A 22,772-nucleotide genomic window follows, 5' to 3' on the forward strand; every position below is an offset into this window, starting at 1 on the left:
AAGATGGAAAAGAAAAACCGAAAGAAGGTCTAAAAACATGTATATAAGCTGATGGTACCGCACATTAATTAATTGGGTAAATTTTTTGAACCTCCTTGTGACCAGGCTGGTTAGTTATCTCTATCACATTCTTTTTCTTGTGACAGTAGAATAAATCACACCCTGCACCAAAGTATGGGACGCCAGCGAAGTAGTCTCTACTCCTAAAGTCTTAATTGATAGTCTCGCTTCACTTACCACCATTCCATCGACAAATCCTATATTACACCCACAAGCGTCTTGCAGGTTATATTTCGCTCAACTGCATTCAATTTTGACTGGTTCATTTGACATGTGCATTAACTCGATTAAATCGACTTTTTCATAAAACAATGTCGTATGTTAACTTCTTCAAATCAAATCATTAATAACAGAAACATCAACCTACTATTAACTCAATTAAATTGGCTCTTTTCTAAAACAACGTCATACATCTCTACACCACTCCATGAACAACCCTATACTACGCCTGTGAGCATCTTACATATGACATTTTGCACAATGCAGTCAATTTTGGCAAGTCCATTTGACACGTGCATTAACTCAATCAAATCATCTAATTTCTAAAATAATGCCATACATTAACTTCTTCAAATCAAACCATTATTTACCAAAACATCAACCTACTATTAACTCAGTCAAATCGGCTCTTTGGTAAAACAATGTCAGACATCTCTACTCCTAAAGTCTCATTTGGTAGTCTTGCCTCACTTCCCACCACTCCATCGACAAACACTATATTACGCTCGAGGGCATCTTACAGGTGTCATTTCGCTCAACTGTAGTCAATTTTGGTCGGCCCATTTGACACGTGCATTAACTCAATCAAATCGGTTCTTTCCTAAAACAAATCGGCTTATCATCTCCTTCTGCATCTCGTTGGGTTTGACACTCTTACTTATCGAAAGGACTACGATTAATCCCCTATACTTGTAGGTCATCAGTGTTGTTTTATGAAAGATCCGATTTGATTGTGTTAATGCACATGTTAAATGGTCCGACCAAAATTAACAACAGATGGGTGAAATGTCCCGTGTAAGACTCTCGGATGCGTAATATAGGATTTCTCGATGGACATGTGGAAAGTGAGGCGAGACTACCGACTGATACTTCAGGAGTAGAGATGTATGACTTTTTTTGGAAATAGCAATTTGATTGAGTTAATAGTAGGTTGAAGTTTTGGTAAATAATGATCTAATTTAGAGAAGTTGATGCATGGTGTTGTTTTAGGAAAGAGCCAATTTCATTGAGTTAATTCACATGTCTAATGGGTCGGCCAAAATTGATTGTAGTTGAGCGAAATGTCACGTGTAAGACGCTCGTGGGCGTAATATATGGTTTGTCGACGGAGTGGTGGGAACTGAGACGAGACTACCAACTGAGGCTTTAGGAATATAGATGTATGACTTTGTTTTAGGTAAGAGATGATTTGATTGAGTTAATAGTAGGTTGATGTTTTGGTAATTAATGATTTGATTTGAAGAACTTAACTTATGGTGTTGTTTTAGGAAAGAGTCGATTTGTTTGAGTTAATGCACGTGTCAAATGGACCGGCCAAATTAGAATGCAGTTGAGGGAAATGTGGCCTCTAAGACGTTCACGGGCTTAATATAGGGTTTGTCGATGGAGTGTTGGTAAGTGAGGCACCACCACCACTTTAGGAGTACAGACGTATAACGTTGTTTTAGAAAATAACCAATTTGATTGAGTTAATAGTAGGTTGATGTTTTGGCAAGTAATGATTTCATTTGGGGAAGTTGATGTATGGCGATGTTTTAGCAAAGAGGCGATTTGGTTGAGTTAATGCTCGTGTCAAATGGGTCGGCCAAAATTGGCTGCAGTTCAGCGAAATATCGCCTGTAAGATGCTCGCGGGCGTAATATAGGGTTTGTCGATGGAGTGAGAAGTGAGTATGAATAGAGATGTATGACGTTGTTTTAGGAAAGAGATGATTTGATTGAGTTAATGCACGCGTCAAACGGGCCGACCAAAATTAACTGCAAATGAGTAAAATGTCTCCTGTAAGGACTACGATTGATCCCCTATAATTATGGGTCATTAGCGTTGTTTTAGAAAAGATCTGATTTGATTGATTTAATGCATGTGTTAAATGGGCCGATCAAAATTAACAGTGTTGTAAGTAACAGTGATACAAAGTTTTGTAGCAAGATAATTCGTAACAAGTGACAAGTAGCAATAGTAGTAAAGGTGTAGCAAGGTAGCCCAATCATTTTTGTAGCAGAAGACAGGCTTGAAATTACTCTTATATAAACCAAGCGCTCCCAATGACACATGGAAATTTCTGTCTAGTCATGTTCATCATATTGAGTTGATTCGCGTTCGCTAATTTGATAATTTAATATGTGGGTGGACTGGTGCTAAGGTGTTGTTCTTATTTAAACAAACAACCAACTTAATTATGATTATCCTCTCTCACAAGCATCCACAACTATGAACAAAGAATTATGATAAATCTAACCATAGAATTAAATGTGTGGATCCAAATCAGCCCCTCATGAAGCAACGCATAAACCGAGGTTCAAGCTTTTGTCACTCTCACAACCCATTATCTACTTGTTACTTCACAATGACTTTCTTAGGCCCATAATATGCTGAAGTGTCATGTAGTCGACGTTCACATGACACCACGAAGAGAAGTAACAATCTACATATCATCAAAATATCGAACGAATACCAACTTTATACGATTACTTATAACAAGACTTCTTCCATGTCCTCGGAACAATAGTTACTACTCACACCGCATCAACATGTTCAAGATTAGAGTTTATAAGGAAAGCAAAGAAACCAATAATTAGATACCTGCACACACTCATTAGGTTTTCTCAGCAGCAACTGGGAACTTGGTGTAAGAGCAGAGACCAACATTTTATTACTCATGCCTAGATCATCAAACAACTCCAGAATTAAGTTCATTCTTCCTGTCGAACAACCTAGAGTCATCATCCAAATGTTGATCATCAACATTTTTGACAAGCACTTCCTTTTCATCAAAAGAAAAAGAAAACTATTTTTCGCCAACCTGGTTGAGCCCAAACGTCAACCGCTCCACCTCTGCCATACCCACACCCACACCCACACCCAAACCCGCGACCACCATGGCAGAACCGCCACATCTCGCCGCCGGAGCTCCCGGGCGAGCTCGTCTGAGAGATGCTCTTAGACCTCTCGGTCGACGAACCAACCCGCCTCCTCCGCGCCTCCCTTGTCTACAAGATCTAGGGCGACGCCGCGTGCCACCCTGCCTTCTGTCGCCGCCTACACGGGTTCCACCGGACACCCCCCGTGCTCGTCGTCCTCCACAACGGGTACGACGAGGAGATTCCCCGCTTCATCCCCACCACCGCCTCCTCCTTCTTCCTCGCCACCCCGGACAGCCGCTTATGGCGGGCGCCGGACTGTCATTACAGTCGTGCTCTCTTCTTCTCCAAGGGCCAGGAAGACGCCGAGGAACTCCTCCTATGGAAGCAAATCACGGGCACCTAGCAGTACACCCCGATGCCCGCGGCCGCAGCCTTCAAGAGCAACCGTGTAAGACTTTTATTTTGCTCTTGATTACATATTTACTTGAAAATTTTGAATTGATATACATTATTGTTGCAAAAGCATATGTACAATTTTATCAGAATTTCTACAACATCATCCTTGTTGCAAAAAAATACTTCCGCAATATCATTTATGTTGCAAAAGGATGAAAGATGAAAAAAAACATATAACACGGCCTTTATTGCAAATATTTTTCTGTAACATGCCTTTCGTTGCAAAAAAGAAAACGCTTAAGAAAATAGTGTGTCATGCTAAAAAATCGACATTGGGTGGTTTTGCAATAAAGCACCGTTGCAGAGTGAACATCACAACAATCAAGTTGTTGTTGCAATTCATGACGCACACATTTGGAGAGATCTGATGGCTCTTTTTCGTCAATCTGATGGCCCTAGAGGCAGCCGATGTTTTCGTTTTATCCGTGAATGGACGTGTAACGTCACCCATTAATTTAATTGATCAAGTTTTATAAGCATGCATACACATTAATTACTAGAGTTGACATAAATGTAGTAATTAATTATCTAACATCAGTTTCACAATATGTGGCCCTAAAGCGAACTTTATATAATTTCTTACTTTTTTAGTGTGTTATATAACTTCATGCCATGGAAACTTTCTATGCTTGATTTGTTGACTTTTATATATCAACTCACAGTGATCTAAACGTTTTTATATTTTTTATGCGGAGGGTGAATTCAAATTTCGTTGATTTTCTTAAAAATTTAAAAAGAAAAATACTGTAACTGGTGATCCTGCTCCGATTCAAAATGGACCTCCCGTCCCCATCCCGGTCCGGCCCGTGAACGAACCCCGTAGGAATTAATAAATTGGTAATGATCCCTTCCCCACAGATCACAAACTCAAACCCAGCGACAACCAGGCGCCATGGCATCAGCACTGCCGCCGACGCGACGCCGCCGCACCTCGCCGCCGGCGGTCCCGGACGAGCTCGTCGAAGATATCCTCCTCCGTCTCCCGCCCAACGACCCCGCCTGCCTCCTCCGCGCCTCCCTCGTCTGCAAGGCCTGGGGCGGCATTGTCTCCGACCCCGTCTTCCGCCGCCGCCTCCACGAGCTCTACCCCGCACCCCCCGTGCTCGGCTTCCTCCACGGATCGGCAGACGAGGACATCCCCCACTTCGTGCACACCACCGCGTCGCCCTTCTCCCTCGCCGCCCCGGACTGGCGCTCCTGGCGGGCCGTCGACTGCCGCCACGGCCGCGCCCTCTTCCTCTCCAAGCGCATCAACACTCGTACCTGGGAGCTGCTCCTGTGGGAGCCACTCACGGGCGCCCAGCAGCGCATTCCGGTGCCCGCGGCGTTCAACGGCAGCTGGCCAGCCGCGGCGGTGCTCTGCGCAGTGGACGGGTGCGACCACCGCGACTGCCTTGGGGGCCCTTTCCGCGTGGTCTTCGCCTTCGCCGTCGACAACGAAGACGTTGACGACTACGAAGAGTACGTCAATTCGGCCGGCGTGTACTCGTCGGAGACCGGCACGTGGGGCGAGCTGACCTCGACGCTCAGCCGGTTCATCATGTTCTTTGAAGAATACTCCAGCCTGCTCGTCGGGAGATCTCTGCTCTACTTCATGTCCGACGCCGGGATGATCATGGAGTACGATGTAGCGAGGCACGGCCTGGCTATCCTCGACCCACCGGACTGCCAGCCCGGCTACAAGCCTGACGCTGGGTTGGGCTGGGACTGCAGATTTAAACTCATGATTGCCGAGGATGGTGGGCTGGGTGTCTGTGAAGAGTCGGGTTTGCGCCTCAAACTGTGGGCAAGGGAGGCGACTGACGGCACTGATGCACGATGGGTGGTGAGATGCACCATCTGCATGGAAAATTTGCTTCCAGCCAGAGCCAGTGCTGCCCCGGTATGGGATGCGGATAATAGAGTGATCGTGATGGGCTTTGCCGAGGGACCAAATGTCATTTTCGTTGATACGGTTATCGGCATCCTCACAATCGATCCACAATCAGGGTTGGTGACGAAGGTGCAGGATGATCGTGGCTTCTGTAACCTGATTCCTGTTGTCAGCTTCTACACTCCTGCCCCCCGACGCGAGGACCAGAATCTGCTGGCGTCGACACCTTGTGAGGAGGCAGGTGGTGAGTGGGAGAAGATGATAATAGATGATGCATTTCGGTTGATCGACGAGAGTTCAGAACAGTTTTGGATGTTGTAGGATGAGGTGGTTATTAGACAATCTTGTAACGTTATGCATAGCACAAGTATAGGATCTAGGATCTAGGATAGACCACGTCGGCCACTACAACCACTTGTATAGGACGTGCAGTTCTCTCCTATAAACAACCTTGTACATGTAATCTGAGATCTATCAATGAAGTTTACATTCCAACTTGGCATCAGTTTTCCCAGGACCCCATGGCCGAGCACGACGCCTCCGCCTCCTCCTCTTCCGCTGCCCCGAGCTCCGGCTCCACGCCGGCCTCTGCGTCCTCCATGGCGTCCGCCGCCCACACACGGCCTCGGCCTCCCCAAGGGCGCCCTCGTCACCCTTCATCTTCCAGGGTTCTTCCCCCGCTCCCGGATCTCAGTTCGTCCCTCTATTCACCACCCCTGCGCCGCCGTCGACGCCGACTCCACCTACATTACCACCTCCATTGTCCGTACATTGTCCGCACCATCCTCCTTCAAGCCACTTTACCACCTCCATTTTGGGTGGAAGCTTTACACACCGCCACATACCTCCTTAATCGACGTCCATCTCGCGCCATAACACCATACACACCTTACTATCTCCTCCATGGCGTACAACCAGGCTACTCCCACCTTCGGGTCTTCGGGTGCTTATGTTTCCCCAACCTATATGCCACACTGGACCACAAACTATCCCCCGATCCTCCCCTTGCATATTCATTGGATATCCACTGGAGCACAAAGGATACAGGTGCTACAACCTCTCCACACGCCGTGTTATCGTTTCACGCCATGTCGTTTTCGACGAAACGGTCTTTCCGTACCGCCCACACACACCAGACCACACCACTCCCACGTCCACACCGGATCGCCATGCAGATCCCATGCACCGGCCGATTTCCTTGGATCCAGCCCAACAAGCCTCGTACGGGCCCCACGCCCACCACCTCCTGATTCGCCTCGTGTCCCACCTACCCCCATATCCGCAGCTGCCGTGTGCTCCTCCTCAACTCGCCAGGCCGATTCTCCTGCCCCCTCCGCCTCGGTCTCGTCGCCCGGCCCCAGCGGCACGTCACCTGCCTCTCTGTCGCCTGATTCTCCTGCCACGACTGGCTCGCCTGCCTCCTCCTCGCATTCCTCACCAGATCCACCTGTCAACAGACCCGGTGGCCCCACCGTATCCTCCCCGCATTCTACGCATCCACTCCGCCTGCACCACCTATCCCTCTCCATGCAATACCGGTTCGGCCACCCCAAAACGTACACAGCATGTCCACTCATGCCAAAACCGGTTTTCTCATGCCCAAACATTTGTTTGTTGCTGCTGCCACATCCCAACCTATTTCATCCATACCACCCACCTACAAATCAGCCCTCAAAGACCCCCATTGGCACCAAGCTATGTTAGAAGAATATCATGCTTTAATGGATAACTTTACTTGGTCTTTGGTGCCTAAGCCTGCACGTGTTAACACTGTCACGGGCAAGTGGATCTTTCGTCACAAGTTCCACCCTGATGGCTCATTGGCTCGCTACAAAGCTAGATGGGTTGTTCGCGGATTCACTCAAAAAGAAGGCGTCGACTATGGTGAAACGTTCAGTCCGGTAGTGAAATTGGCTACAATCCGCGTGGTGCTCAACATTGCCACTTCTTAGTCATGGCCAATTCACCAGCTCGACGTCAAGAATGCATTCCTGCATGGTGACCTCAATGAGACGGTGTATTGCTCCCAACCGGCGGGCTCTGTGGATTCCTCTCGGCCAGATCATGGTTGTCTTCTTCGCAAGTCCTTATACGGCCTCAAACAGGCTCCCCGCACATGGTTCCTTCGGTTCCAAGCCTTTCTCTTATTTTTGGGTTTCAAAGCTTCAAAGAGTGACTCCTCCCTTTTCATCATGCAATGCGGCAACTTTCTTGCTTATTTGCTAGTCTACGTAGATGACATTATTCTCACGGCTAGCTCACCCGCCATCCTCGCCTCCGTCATGACATCGCTCAAATCAGAATTTTCCATGTCAGATCTTGGCCCTCTCCACCATTTCTTGGGCATCAACGTCACCACCAACACTTCGGATCTCTTCCTATGCCAAAACAATACACACTAGAGATCCAGAGCGCGCCAAGATGCTAAACTGTAAGCCAGTCTCAACACCCATCGACACTAGCTCCAAGGCCTCCTCCCAGGACAGCCAACTACTCTCTAATCCCACCAAATACTGCAGCCTCGCCGGAGCTCTCCAGTACCTAACTCTCACACGACCTGATATAGCCTATGTCGTTCAACAAGGCTGCTTATATGTGCATGCTCCACGTGATAGTCACATGCAACTTGTCAAACGCATTCTACGGTACCTACAGGGCACTTCACACTATGGTCTCCAACTATATAAGTCCCCCTCCATGGATCTTATTGCTTACACCAATGCAGATTGGGCTGGTTGCCCGCCGTAAGTCCACCTCTGGCTTTTGTGTGTTCCTTGGCTCGAACCTTGTCTCCTGGTCCTCAAAGAGACAGCCCACCATCTCTCGGTCCAGTACCGAAGCAGAGTACCGTGGCGTGGCCAACTGTGTGGCTGAATCCTGTTGGTTGCGTCAACTTCTCCATGAGCTGCATCTCCCTCCCACACGGGCCACTATCGTGTATTGTGACAACATGAGTGCCTCCTACCTTGCCTGTAATCCGGTGCAACACCAGCGCACAAAGCACATTGAGATCGACCTACACTTCATCCGCGATCGGGTGGCTCTTGGCGAAGTTTGCGTCCTACATGTGCCTTCGAGCTCTCAATTTGCTGATGTCTTCACCAAGGGGCTGCCATCACCAGTTTTTACAGATTTTCGTTACATCCTGAACATCCTTCCCCACGATGTTTCGGCTGAGGGGGGATGTTAGACAATCTTGTAACGTTATGCATAGCATAAGTATAGGATCTAGGATAGACCACGTCGGCCACTACAACCACTTGTATGGGACGTGCAGTTCTCTCCTATAAATACCCTTGTACATGTAATCTGAGATCTATCAAGGAAGTTTACATTCCAACTGTGGTTGCCAAGCGGTGTTTATATCTTATGTTTGGCGGCTAGCCCAACTGAGTTTGAGGGCTTCAGCAAGTCGAATTAACCTTAGTGTTTTTTGATGGCAGTGCTTGCGAATAAGGACCTGGCATCTTATGTCATGTTTGATAGATCCCGTGGATCTTCTAGGTTAGATGAGTCCGGTAGGAGTAGTGGAGGTTACCTTGTCCATAACTTGATGAACTTCCGCCGGCCTCCGTCGGTGCGGTGGTGACGGCAGTGGTGACAGAGAAGGGTGTGGCGTCGGTGGAGTAACCCTAGATCGGATGGGTTTGTAGGTGGGGTGTGTGGCGGCGGCGAACCTCGTTAGTCGTGCCCCGACCCTCACCTCTGTTTATATAGCGCGTGTCACAGGGACCCACCAACCATAACGGGTTGGGCGCCCCCGATCAGGGCGCGTAGATCAGGGTCCGGTGGGCCGTTGGGCCCACACGGGAAGAGATCAACCTAACAATGTTATGTGTACTGTGATGAAAATTAAATCGAAGTGCGTTTGTTGGAGGGATAAGTTGTTATCCTATTCGAGAAGAGTTATACGCCTCTGATGCTGGCTAGTTACAAATATTTCATCAATGTGCAGTTTATTTGTATGGTAGTTTAGAATTGTACTACTTCATAATCTGTGCAAGCACTAGTCTGTTATAAACAGAATAGAACTTAGTTGGCAGAGTCATGCATCAAAATGGTTGATGGAATAATTGTAGCTGTGCTGCTCTACCACAGATTGCAGTAGCTTTCATGGCCTTGTGCTTAAACGTTCGACAAATATGGATGAAGATCAAGAAGTGAATGGTTCTTTGGATGATGTTCCCAACAGTGCACCAAATGAAGAATCAGTGAAGGGCACAACCAGCAAAGACGATGCTGAGGACTCAAAGACCTCTAGCAGCAATGTTGAGGATGCCGCTCCATCTTTGGAGAAAGGTGATTCTCAAGAAGTGGCACCAAAAGTGGAGGCATTGGCACCCCGAAAAAGTGAAAGAGTGAATGATGTTGAAGACTTGGTCTGAAGATGCCGTGTCAACTTGGTCTAAAGACTTGCAAACTATTCGTAACTGCTAAACCTGATAGTTGTATGATTCAGGATCTGTTTGTTGTTCTATACAACAATGTTTCTATCATTTGAAGAGCATTTCATCTTTAAGAAATGAGATAAACGTCGTCGACATATTTCATCAGTTGCAAGAAGACAGTACTCTTTTTCCCCCTCTCTGTATGAATCTGTTTCTTCTATGCTAGCAGTTTTCTGTTTGTGTTTGGAACATGTATGTTTGGGTTTCATCATACCAAAATACAGTAGCATGTATAGCTTATTCGGAGAGGCGGGATATTCGAGACAAGTAGTGGTTATCTTGCAAATCAACAGTTCGACTGTAGTTTGTACATCCCTTGTGGAACATACTTCCTCTGTACCAAAATACAAAGACTTTTTTGTAGTTGAAGTCGGAACTGCAAAAACATCTTATATTTTGGTACTGAGAGGGGTAACATTTTAGTTTTGCTGAAAACTGTTGAGCTGCAGTGTCTTGCATCAGAAAAACCTAACGGACTGAGTACAACATTGTGGCTCTGTAATCAACAGAGAGATGGTGATTTTGCAACTGGCAGTATCTGGGCAAGCACATTCATATCCGATTAAAGAGAATAATCATTTTATAAACATTTCATCTTGAAAAAAAATCAGAATTTTCCAAAACGAGGCAAAAACATTCAGGGCTTGTTTGAGACCTATTGCGCTGCAAGTGCTTCATTTTTTTTTTTTGCGTCCTGTTTCTCTCCAGAAGTGGCCAATTCTTCTGTTTTTCAGCTGAACTTTTTTTTCTACTTTTTTTGACAGGTAAATTATTCCTTCTGTACTTACTTAGAAGGTTGTGCTCCAATCGGTTGCTCCAAAAGAAAAACACGACGAGGCACCGAGATAGATCCATGACTATGCTATATTCCTTCCATTTCATATGACCGACAAAAGACACATAACAAACTACAAGAGCCGAGATTGCATTACTTCTCTCATCTTTCAGAGAAAATGTTCTTCGGAAGCTCTACTGCCTCAAGGAAAAAGCTTAGATACAGAGCCTGCCTGCCACACTCTAAAGCTCATCCTTCTTGTCAGAAGAAGAAGCATCCTTGCTAATTTCCTCTACCTTCTCATCCGCAGACACCTGCTGCCCCTTCCCCTCATCGCTGGCGCCGGCAGCTTTGCCATCAACATCCTCGTCCTCCTGCCGCAGGTAAGAGAATGTAGTTTTGTGTTAAGATGAGACCCATCATATAAGCAGTTAGAAACTTTGAGGATAAAATTAATTCGATTTGCAGCTTACATCAGCCGTGTCATCGTTGTCTTCGGCATTAGAGTTTGCGGATTCCTGCCGGGCAGAAAACATTGACTAGTTAGTACTGGATTTAATGTAGAAGGCAGTAACAAACAGAAGATGTTTGCATATATACCTCCTCAAGCCTCTTCTTCTCGGCCTCATCAAAGGCGGCCTTCTCAGCCTTTAAGGAAAAATAACCATTGGCTTAGTTGTCTACATCAGACATTTAAAACAAAATAAAACTAAAAATCTTGGTGATTAGATGGCATACATCCTTGTGCTTGCCCCAGGTCTCCTCTGCAAACTTCTTGGCGTACTCGGGGTCATCAGTGATCAGGATGTTGTCGAATAGAGTTCCCGATTTAACCTAGTACCAATCCAAGAAGAAATAAGTATACATAGTTCCAACTGAAAATCACAAATTGCCAACCATGCTTTACAGAATTTGCGATTAACCTGCCACAGCTCGATGCCAATGTGCTTGAGGCTGTCAAAGGCGTAAATGTAAGGGTCATCCTTGTACTCTGCACAGACAAAGAAAAAAGAAGATCATATGAGCTTGGATGTTTCACTACATTAGTTGAGCAGAAAAGACTAATGGACAGACAGTTAGTCTGAATGCCCAACAGTGGGCAAGCTCAGTTGACCTGGGTTGTCGATCAAAGGTGCCTTCCATTTGCCCTTGAAATTAGGGTTCTTGAATTTCTGAATACATAAAAGTCTTATGTCAGAACTTGTAATGTACATTGCTACCTGTCTAGAACAACTCAGTCACTAGTCATGCTGTCATAGTTATACCTTCTGGATCCATGGTCCCTTGTACTCAGGGTTTGGGATGGTTGGAGCTGTCCATTCACCATCTTCCTCATCATCCCAGTCCTCAGGCTGCCATATAAGAAATTGCATATCAGAGGCAACAGAACACAAAGTAAAATTGCTTTAAGAATGGGCAAGTGTGCACCTTCGTTGCATCAGGATCAGTGATTTCCTTGGGAATGTCATCATACCCCTGCAAACAATTTGAGTCAGACAGGAAAACACTAGAGGCAAAGCATCAACGACAAAATAACAGTTTATAACACAAGAATGTGGAAACTCATGTTGTGCTGTTAGGGTTGTAATAATGGAAACTTGCATTCTGAGATTACAATGAACACTTTAGCTTAGCGCAGTGTTTATGGCATTGGCCAGAAATCAGTACTCATGCCACAACATTATCATTATATATAAATTGTGCAGCAACAGAGGGAGAGCTACCTCTGGCTTCTTGTCCTCGGGGTCAGGAAGGTACTCCTCGTCTTCCCAGTCCTCTGGCTGCAACCATCAGCAAACACACACAGTGTTATGTTAATGACTTATCACCTCTGTCACGGAAACACCTTATGGCTACTAGACTGTTTTATTATATCTGAACTTCACCTTCTTGGCATCAGGATCCCTCTTCTTCTTGGCAGGAAGAATGTCCCAGTCGTCGTAGACGCTGCCGGACTGCTTCTCGACGTTGTCGATGAGGATGCTGTACGTGGCGTCGGGCCGGAGGATCAAGGTGTAGACGTGCGTGAGCTGGTCCGTCTCGCAGGGCACCTCCTTCTTGATCAGGTTGTTCTTGCCGTTCTTGGTGAGGATCGCGTGCACCTTCTTGGTGGCGTACCCACAAATGTCCGGCCCGAACATGATGCTGCATTTCGAATTGAACAAGAGCATGAATGATCAATCAACCATGCAATAAACAGATCGTAGATGGATTGGAAAATCTAGCGGAGATGATGGGGCACCTGTATGGGGTCTCGCCGCCGAACTTGTTCTGGTCGACGTCGGCGGGGAGCAGCTTGACGTAGCCGCCGCCGCAGTCGAGGTCCTGCTCGTGCTTGACGGAGAACTGCAGCACCAGGGTCTTGTCCTTGCTGCTGAACTTCGGGTACTGCGCCGAGATGGCGTAGAACCTGTAGTCCTCCGACGTCTGAATGCCTGCAGTAACAGAGTACGTACCCCAACTCAGTCCCATTTGCCGCCGTCAGAGCAGCACAAAGGGAAACGGGAATCCGGCGACGGGGATTAATTACCTTTGTCGTCGGCGTCGCCGTTCCATTTGCCCGAGGTGTGGTTCCACTCGCCGGCCGTGTTGTCCTCCTTCTTCCACTCCGACTTGACCCACCGGTCCTCCCATCCATCTGCCCAACACAACTCACAGTTGAGAATCCAGACACCGAGAGAAAATTTTACAGATCAACCGCAAGTGATACGGATACACAATTGTAAGGCGCGCGCGTTGATCGACTGGATCTGGAGCGCGCGCGCGGCGAGGGGGTAGGAAGGGGGGTTTGGATCCGGGGAGCGGCTCACCGTCGAACTTCTCCTGGAAGAAGACCTCGCCGGCGGCGGCCGACACGAGCAGCGAGAGCGCGAGCGCGACCACGGCGGCGGCCGACCTCGCGAGGACCGCCATCGTCACCGTGCCCACCACTCCACCCGAAGCTTCTGGAACCTTCTGATGGGCCTGCCCACCGAACCTTGTTGGCAACCAAAAACCTCCTGATGGATAGCGAGCGCGAGGCGCGCCTTTAATAAAGGAGCGGAGTGGCGTCGCCGCACGAGGGGGCCGTCTCGCTGACAGCGTGGGCCCGGGCGGTGGCCGCGCGCGCGGGCCGAGCGACCAGCCAATGGCGCGCGGGGGATGGGTGGGCTAGGCGAATGGAGGGCCGCCGCGTGGCAAAAGCGACGTGTTGCTGGCCGCACGGAGGAGAATGGTACGTGGACGCCTTCTCCTCGGAGGTATCGCTGCATGTAACCTTGCTGTGTGTGGGTCCCACTGGCAGGCGGGCGGCCTGGGTATTCACGGTGTGTGTTGTTACTGAAGAGAAAAGAATGGTTAAAGTGAATGGAGTGATTTCATTGATGGTGACTGCCGGTATTTATATGTCCTGAACAGTCGTGAATACATGCCGGTTACAATAGTTGCGTTGTTTGGAAAGGCACGACGACGGTTGAGAGACACAGCGTATGGACAAAGTCAATATCCTAACTGCTAAATAGAATATTTCAAAGAACATGCTAATTGCCTAATTAGCCTAAATCTAAAGATAATTTATTCCTAACACTCCCCCTTGGACAACGATGTTATTAATCTTCATTGTCTTGAGTGCTGAAAAATCTTGCATTTTCTTGATTGTCTTGATCTTGTAACTTCGAGAATCCTTGATCTTATATTGTCTATGTTTTCCAAAAAAAATCATGTTAAAATATAAAGAAAACAAATAGAATTCGATATATACTTTTAGGACAAATAATTATCTCATTCAAAACTACATGAGAAATCCGTTGGAGAGCTCATAAATTTATTTCTAGAAAATATCTCTCCCTGAATTTTGCAAACTTCGTAGTCGTCTCATACCAATGCCATGAATGCATTTTTCAAATGTTGTTGTTGGTAAAGACTTAGTGAACAAATCTGCAAGATTGTCACAAGATTTTATTTGCAAAATATTAATTTTTCCATCTTTCTATAACTCGTGAGGGAAAAATAGTTTTGGGAAGATGTGTTTTGTGATATTACTTTTAATATATCCCATATGCATTTGGAAAACACATGCAGCATTATCTTCATAGATAATAGTAGGTGATTCTAATGAACCGATACCACATGATGTCTGAATATGATTTATCATTCTGCGGAGCCATACACATTCTCGTGAAGCTTCAAATAATGCAATTATTTCAGAATGATTAGTGGAAGTTGCTACCAATGTCTGTTTTGTTGACTTCCATGAGATAGCAGTTCCACCATATAAAAATACAAACCGTGTTTGTGACCTGGCATTATGGGGGTCAGAAAGATATCCAGCGTTAGTATAACCAATCAGGGTCATGTCTTGATTTTTCCGATAGAATAAACCAAGATCTTTAGTACCTTGTAAATATCTGAAGATATTCTTTACTCCCGTCCAATGACGTTTTGTTGGAGTTGCACTATGTCCAGCCAGTAAATTTACTGCAAAGGCAATGTCTGGTCTAGTACAATTTGCAAGGTACATTACTGCCCCTACGGCACTGAGGTATGGAAACTCAGGTCCCAATACCTCCTCGTTATCATCCCTAGGTCTAAAAGGATCCTTATTCATATCAAGGGATCGGACGACCATAGGTGTTTTGGACGGATATGATTTATCCATGTTGAATTTTTCCAAAATTTTCTGAATATAAGCGGGTTGATAAACAAGTATTCCTGAGGGAAAATGCTCAAGTTGTAAACCTAAGCAGAATTTGGTTTTCCCCAAATCTTTCATCTCAAACTCCGTCATTAAATGATTGCGTGCTATAGATATATCTGTTGTGTTGCCAATGATGTTGAGATCATCAACATATACTGAGATGATGCAAAATCCATTTGAGGATTTCTTTATGAATACGCATGGGCAATCATTGTTATTCGAGTATCCTTTACTGAGAAGGAACTCACTAAGTCGGTTATACCACATTTTTTCCGACTGCTCCAAGCCATAGAGTGACTTTTGTAATTTTACACAATACATGTTGTGACTTATATTAGGATTCGGAATTTTAAGTCCATCAGGGACTTTCATATAAATTTCTGCATCAAGTGACCCATATAGATAAGCGGTCACTACATCCATTAATTACATTGATAGATTCATTTGTACTGCCAAAGATATTAAGTATCGAAATGTAATTTCACTCATTACAGGAGAATATGTATCGTCGTAGTCGATACCGGGTCTCTGCGTAAACCCTTGAGCAACTAGTCTCGCTTTATATCTCGCCACCTCATTGTTTTCGTTCCTTTTTCGAACAAAAACTCATTTAGCTCCCACGGGGAAGACTTTATGAGGAGTAGGCATTATTTTAGAAAATACCTCTCTTTTGTTAAGCGAGTGTAATTCTGCCTCAATTGCTTCCTTCCATTTAGGCCAATCCGAGCGCTTGAGGCACTCTTTCACAGATTTTGGCTCTGGATCCAGTTGAAGGGTTTCAGCAATTTTTGAGGAGAAATCTGTGTCGACAACTGTAGTGCTTCTACTATATGTTTCTCCTGAATAAATATAATTTATGGATATTTCATTAATTTCTTCAGGCACCGTGTGATTTCCCATAACAACGGAGTCTGATTATTTTGATATCCCAACATTATAATTTGTGTGCACATTTTTATTGGGTTCTAGATGTTGAACATCTATTTGGTGTGCATCAACTTGAAGTTGATTTGCGTTTACTGTCATAGATTTTGATTTTCTATGTTTCCGCGGAGAAGCCTTTTCCCCTGTGACCAGATTTCTCCCCCTTTTATTTGTAATTGGAAGTTGAGTAGTTTTATTTGGTACCTCTACTCGTTCTTGTGCGTTAACTGTGGGGATATAAGATTTAGTGACGCCTTTGTGATCAGTAAATACGTCTGGCAGGTTATTTGCAAAGTGTTGCAAATCTATAATTTTCTGAACTTCAGATTCAGATTCTTTTGTACGTGGACCTAAGGACTGAATGAGTGTAACATTCCAATCTATTTCCTGGCATTCTTTGTGGTTTGTTTCTCCCCCTAATGCCGAGAAATGGTCCTCATCAAAAATTGAGTCAGCGTATCGGCCTGTGAACAGGTCCCCTGTTAGGGGTTCTAAATATTTTATAATTGACGAAGAATTATATCCCACATAGATTCCTAGTTTTCTATGGGGGCTCATAGATGTACGCTGCGGTGGTGATATCGGTACGTATATAGCGCAACCGAATTTTCGCAGGTGAGAAATACTTGGCTGATTGCCACGTACTATTTGAAACGGGGAAGTTTCATGATATTCAGTTGGTCTGACTTGCATCAGATCTGCGGCGTGTAAAACCGCATGTCCCCAATAAGAGGTTAGTAAATTGCAATTCTGTAATAGTGGTCTAGCAATTAATTTTACTCTTTTGATTAAAGATTCAGACATTCCATTTTGAGTATGAACATAGGGTACTGAATGTTCTAGATGGATTCCTAAAGCCATACAATAATCATTAAATGCGCGTGAACTAAATTCAGCAGCATTATCCATTCTTATTGTTTTTATCCCGTGTTCAGGATGATTCGCTCTCAATTTGATAATTTGAGCAATTTAATTTGGCAAAGGCATGGTTACGTGTGGATAATAGACACACATGTGACCATCTAGTAGATGCATCGATTAGCACCATGAAGTACCTAAATGGTCCGGATAGAGGTTGTATTGGACCACATATATCTCCATGAATTCTTTTAAGAAAATTAAGTGACTCATTTTTAACTTTAAGATAAGATGGCTTAATAATCAATTTCCCGGTAGCACACGCGGTGCATACAAAAGCTGATGATTTGGGAAATCTTTTATTGGTAAATTATGACCAACATAATTACTTATAATTTTTCTCATCATACCTATTCCGGGATGACCAAGGCGATCATGCCAAGTCTTGAATTTATCAAGATTTTGAAAAATTATTTTGTACGCAACATAAGGTACGGGTTTTATGTATGTAAAGTATAATCCGGATGAAAATAAAGGGAATTTTTCAAGAGTTTGTTCCTCATATCCGTTGCTTTTTGTTAAAAGCAAAAATTCTTTGTTATCCACCTCTATTGTTTTTAGATGGAAATTGTTAGATCGGATATCTTTGAAACTTATAAGGGTACGTGTAGATTCAGGATACAAGAGTGCATTCTGAATTATGATAGTAGTACCCATAGGGAGTGTGAATATGGCTCTTCCTGAATTAATAATTGCTTTGTTACTTCCTGTTATGGTCATAACATTTTCCTTTCTCTTAGTAAGAGTTTGGAGATATTTTGCTTCCCTTAGAATTGTGTTAGTGGTAGCACTATCCACTAAACATAACTCTTCTTCCATCGGATTGTTCCCGTTAAAATTCTATAGATAGAAAAAGAGTATTTTAGAATAAATTTATGTTTATTCATATTCATTAAATTACATACATAATATTTATATTACAATCTTAAATATAAATTTATTACAACATTAAGTCTGATTCACATAATATAATATACATAGTCTGAAAGACTTTATTCTACTTATTGTTATACAATATATAACATCTTGTAGTATTAAATAGCTAAGTGACATCAACTTGCTTATGGAGATTAACTAAGGTCTCCAAAAACATCTCGGGTGTAATCCACAAGCATGTCTTCATCGAGGATGATATCGTCCTTTGGCTTGTATACTTGAATAGCGCTTTGAGAAGGACCAACTTGAGGGTTATCTTGAATAGCGTTGAAGTGAGCTTCAGCTTTATTTCCATGAACTTGTTTGCCTTTTCCTCCATACTTCATGTATAGATCCACAAGGTGCTTAGGAATTCGACATTGGTTAGTACGATGATTCATGCATCCACACCTTTGACAAGTTTGAGAGTTGTCATTTTGATCATTTTTCTTGAAATGACCTTTCCCCTTAGTTTGACCGTTGGTCTTTTGACCATTGTTCTTTTTCCATTTCCCTTTGAATTTCTGGAAGTTCCTTTTACGGTTTCCAAATTTACTAGTAAAATGAGCATTAGCATGTGCTTCAGGGATAGGCATGGCACCTGTTGGGCGAGCATTGTGATTCTTCATGAGAAGTTCATCATGCTTCTCGGCCTGAAGTAATGTGTGTGTATATCAGCTCAGAATACTTTGTGTATTTCTGTTGACGATACTGCTGTTGCAATATCCTCATCGAGGGATGGAAAGTGCATAAGGTTTTCTCTATTAAGTCTACATCTGAAACTTGTTGATTACAAAATCTCAGTTTGGAGTTAATTTTATGCACAGCAGAATTATATGCCGCAACAGACTTAAAGTCCTGAAACCATTTTTACAAAGTCCTGAAATCTCAGTTTGCTCACTACATTTAATATTTTAATAAAGATCTGTAAACTATAGCAAGATAGACATGTATGCATGTAGCATGCTAACTTGAAAAGCTACAAACAAATGAAGTTGTAATACATAACTGCATATACAGAACTGCTAGTTTTGTTATCGAGCAACTATTTTTCACTATTGTCTACATTTTTGTAATCAACTACTAAATGCATGACCAGATGACCTTGTAAGTTTAGATTCTAAGTGAATAATTTCCCTTCCCAATTTACAAAAAAAATGGAAGTGACAAAAAGGCTTAAACATGCTCAAAAGAGAAAGACAAAAAATGATTTTTATTGAACTAAAATGGAAAACTGAACTAACCGAACTTGGGATGATTCAATGTCGTAACAAATCATGAATGACCTAAATCAACCCGCGAGAGAGAACGGAAGGGGAAGGGGATCCATCACTGTGAGACCTTGTGATTGGGCCGCCGCCGCCGCCCCACTTTGCATCGCCTCTTCTTGCACCTCCTTTCCCTCCATGTCTCCATCCCTTCTATCCTTCTTGACTTCACTGCAGAGGCCATCATTCCACACCTAAGGCCTTGTTCGGTTCCTTTAAAATTGAAGGGGTTTGGAGGGGATTGAAAGGGATTAAATCCCCTACAAGTCAAATTCCATCCCAATCCCCTTCAATCCCCTCCTCGATGGGATTAACCGAACAAGCCTAAGGGTGTCCCTACATGATCGTAGCAAAAAAAACAAAGCTGATGATGCGTGGTAGCAAAACAAAAAAAAGGTTGTAGCAAAACAATCCGGTGAACTCGGGTTGGAAACTCTGACGAACGTGTATGCAACTTTTTTAGTGAACGGTTGCAGCAAAAAATGATGTTGGTTGTAGCAAAAATTTACACGGTTGTAGCAAAAATCAAACCCAGTTGTGGCAAAAAAATTAAACGAACTCGAGTTGCAACCAAACGTGGATGCAACTTTTTTATTGAACAAGTTGCAACAAAATAGAAAATGCTTGTAGCAAATCTACACTAAAAATGTTACATGTGTGGGCCAATGTATCAAATTTGTACATGATTGCAACAAATCTGCACTAAAATAATGTTGCATGGCTGCTGCCAGGCGCTTGAGCCGCGAGCGACCGGCCGAACGGTTCGGCCGGTGCTCCGGCTGTAAGCATTTCCCTTTTGTTAATGGTTTCGATTTGGCCCTTGTGCATGTATGATTCCTGAGAAAAATATAGTTGATAAAATACTTTATTTTTAGATATGACATTTTTTAAACACTATTTTAAAATATAGCATGCTATTAGCGTGCTATAACTAGAAGGGCTTGTTATATTTTATAACGCACTATTTTTTTCGTTGGTCTTTAGTTGCCTCTCTTTTTACGGGGTGGGGGTGAGTCTTTATTTGCCCCTTTCTGGGAAAGCTTCTCCTTTCTGGTGGAGGACGGCGGAGGGGAGCAGCGCGGCCGGTCTGATGGATTCGGTGGAGGGAAGTGGCACCACGGTGGTCGGCTGGAGGCGGCCAGAAGGAAGCGGAGCCGCGATAGCGGGGTGAGCGGCGCGGCCAGGCTCGGAGATGGCCTCGTGGTGGCGTAGTTTTTTTTTTGGGAGAGGACACTCGAAACGGGCACCTCAGAAGGTATGCACATGCACCCTCAAAAAAAAAAGGACTGCACATGCAACTCAAAGCAAAAAAAGGGTCTTCTTGCACCTAAAATTAGCAAAAAAGGGTAGGCATGGCACGTACCACTGGACACCGTAAAACAAGGGTCTTCTTGCACCTAAAATTAGCACATGAGGCCGAGGCCAAGCCGACGTGCGGCCGCCCTGCTTCCTCGCCCGTCCAGCCTCCCCCTCTCCAAATCCCCTTCTCCCGCCTCTCCTATCTTCATCCCCTCCTCCTCCCAATCCCTTCAAAGAGAGAAGAAGGCAGGGAGGGATCCATCCTAGCTGCAGACCGACAAGCCGACCGACTCAAACCCGCAAGAAACCAGCCACCGGATAGAAGACTGACATGGCAAGGCTCAGTGTGGCCTCGCTCGCGCTCCTGGCGGCCGCGGCCGCGGTCACCTGCCTGCCGGCCCCGGCCTCCGCCGGCGAGCTGGCCTCCATGCTGCTGTCGCGCGCTGCGGCCTGCGACGGAATCATCGGGGAGTGCGGCGTGGACGAGGACGAGGAGATGGGGACGGGGACGGGCGCCGGCGAGGCGCTGCGCAGGTCGCTGGAGCGGAAGCCGACGGCCAGGTACATCAGCTACGCGGCGCTGCGCGCCGACCAGATCGTCTGCAACAAGCGCGGGGCGTCCTACTACACCAACTGCGGGTCCATGCAGCAGATGAACCCTTACACGCGCGGCTGCTCCGCCATCACGCACTGCGCGCGCAACATGAACTGATTGGTCCTCCGTATGACTCGTGGATCTTGCGAACGTACGGCAGTGATCGATGCGTACATACGGAGCGGAGAGAAGGTGTGTGCCGTGCGAGCACCTAATTGGATGCGTTCGTGCTGCTATACATCATTGATCCAACGAATTTAACGACTCTTATTATGTTTGTGTTGATGAGTAGTGTAGAATAAGGATTTGTGCAAGGCAACTGTACTAACCTCATAGGGTGTCCATATATATAGCGCATACAGAGTTTAATTCCATCACAACTATTATCCTAAGCATATTTGGTTCGTGGGAATTAGAGATGAAGAATGGGAGTTGAGGGGTGCAGAGATTAATAGTTCACTGATTGATTACAGGAAATGGGAGTTTAAGGGGAAAGGGGAATAGGAGTTGTTGCAATATCCTCATCGAGGGATGGAAAGTGCATAAGGTTTTCTCTATTAAGTCTGCATCTGAAACTTGTTGATTACAAAATCTCAGTTTGGAGTTAATTTTATGCACAACAGAATTATATGTCGCAACAGACTTAAAGTCCTGAAACCATTTTTACAAAGTCCTGAAATCTCAGTTTGCTCACTACATTTAATATTTTAATAAAGATCTGTAAACTATAGCAAGATAGACATGTATGCATGTAGCATGCTAACTTGAAAAGCTACAAACAAATGAAGTTGTAATACGTAACTGCATATACAGAACTGCTAGTTTTGTTATCGAGCAACTATTTTTCACTATTGTCTACATTTTTGTAATCAACTACTAAATGCATGACCAGATGACCTTGTAAGTTTAGATTCTAAGTGAGTAATTTCCCTTCCCAATTTACAAAAAAAATGGAAGTGACAAAAAGGCTTAAACATGCTCAAAAGAGAAAGACAAAAAATGATTTTTATTGAACTAAAATGGAAAACTGAACTAACCGAACTTGGGATGATTCAATGTCGTAACAAATCATGAATGACCTAAATCAACTACTGTTACGTATAATGGTTAATGGATGGGTGACCACACATTTTTAGAGAGACTAAACCAGGTGTGTATTTTCTCAACTATATGATACACCAACTGCTACATCTCAAAAGAATTCTCTGTACAATACAGAGAAAACGGATGTCAAAAAAGTTGATGGAACAACATACCTTTGAGGTGTTAGCAAACTTCTAGAGGTTCCATGATAGTATAATAGGCTTCTTTTAATATATGAGAGTCGCCAACACAAATAGAGTCCAACGTAAGTAATGCAAGTCCTAAGAAGACGTGAAGACTTTCATCAATGGTAAAAATTGAAGTTGTAGTATAAATTAGCACAATCAACTACAGTTGAAGAGGTGGAAGAAACTTACAAAGATACCATGATACATCTACT

The 22,772-nt window shown here is 44.5% G+C and overlaps 3 protein-coding genes across 3 annotated transcripts; 2 read left to right on the forward strand and 1 right to left on the reverse strand.

Moving 5' to 3' along the window:
* The first annotated feature begins 4,491 nt into the window (after positions 1 to 4,491).
* On the forward strand, positions 4,492 to 5,793 carry LOC123397354. Its single transcript, XM_045091930.1, has one exon. The coding sequence runs from the start codon at positions 4,492 to 4,494 to the stop codon at positions 5,791 to 5,793; it is 1,302 nt and encodes a 433-aa protein (XP_044947865.1).
* Positions 5,794 to 10,768: 4,975 nt separating this feature from the next.
* Positions 10,769 to 13,690, reverse strand: LOC123399340 (calreticulin-like). The gene is made up of 13 exons (XM_045093761.1): positions 13,506 to 13,690; positions 13,226 to 13,333; positions 12,938 to 13,130; positions 12,582 to 12,840; positions 12,420 to 12,476; positions 12,124 to 12,171; positions 11,961 to 12,047; positions 11,810 to 11,867; positions 11,619 to 11,686; positions 11,434 to 11,529; positions 11,296 to 11,343; positions 11,169 to 11,213; positions 10,769 to 11,069 (listed from the first exon to the last, which is right to left on the reverse strand). The coding sequence occupies exons 1-13, from the start codon at positions 13,606 to 13,608 to the stop codon at positions 10,938 to 10,940; spliced, it is 1,302 nt and encodes a 433-aa protein (XP_044949696.1). The 5' UTR covers positions 13,609 to 13,690; the 3' UTR covers positions 10,769 to 10,937.
* Positions 13,691 to 20,821: 7,131 nt separating this feature from the next.
* On the forward strand, positions 20,822 to 21,669 carry LOC123399342 (protein RALF-like 33). Its single transcript, XM_045093762.1, has one exon. The coding sequence runs from the start codon at positions 21,026 to 21,028 to the stop codon at positions 21,404 to 21,406; it is 381 nt and encodes a 126-aa protein (XP_044949697.1). The 5' UTR covers positions 20,822 to 21,025; the 3' UTR covers positions 21,407 to 21,669.
* The last annotated feature ends 1,103 nt before the right edge of the window (positions 21,670 to 22,772 follow it).

The sequence above is a fragment of the Hordeum vulgare genome, chromosome 5H (genome assembly GCF_904849725.1).
Source record: "Hordeum vulgare subsp. vulgare chromosome 5H, MorexV3_pseudomolecules_assembly, whole genome shotgun sequence".
Lineage (NCBI taxonomy): Eukaryota > Viridiplantae > Streptophyta > Magnoliopsida > Poales > Poaceae > Hordeum > Hordeum vulgare.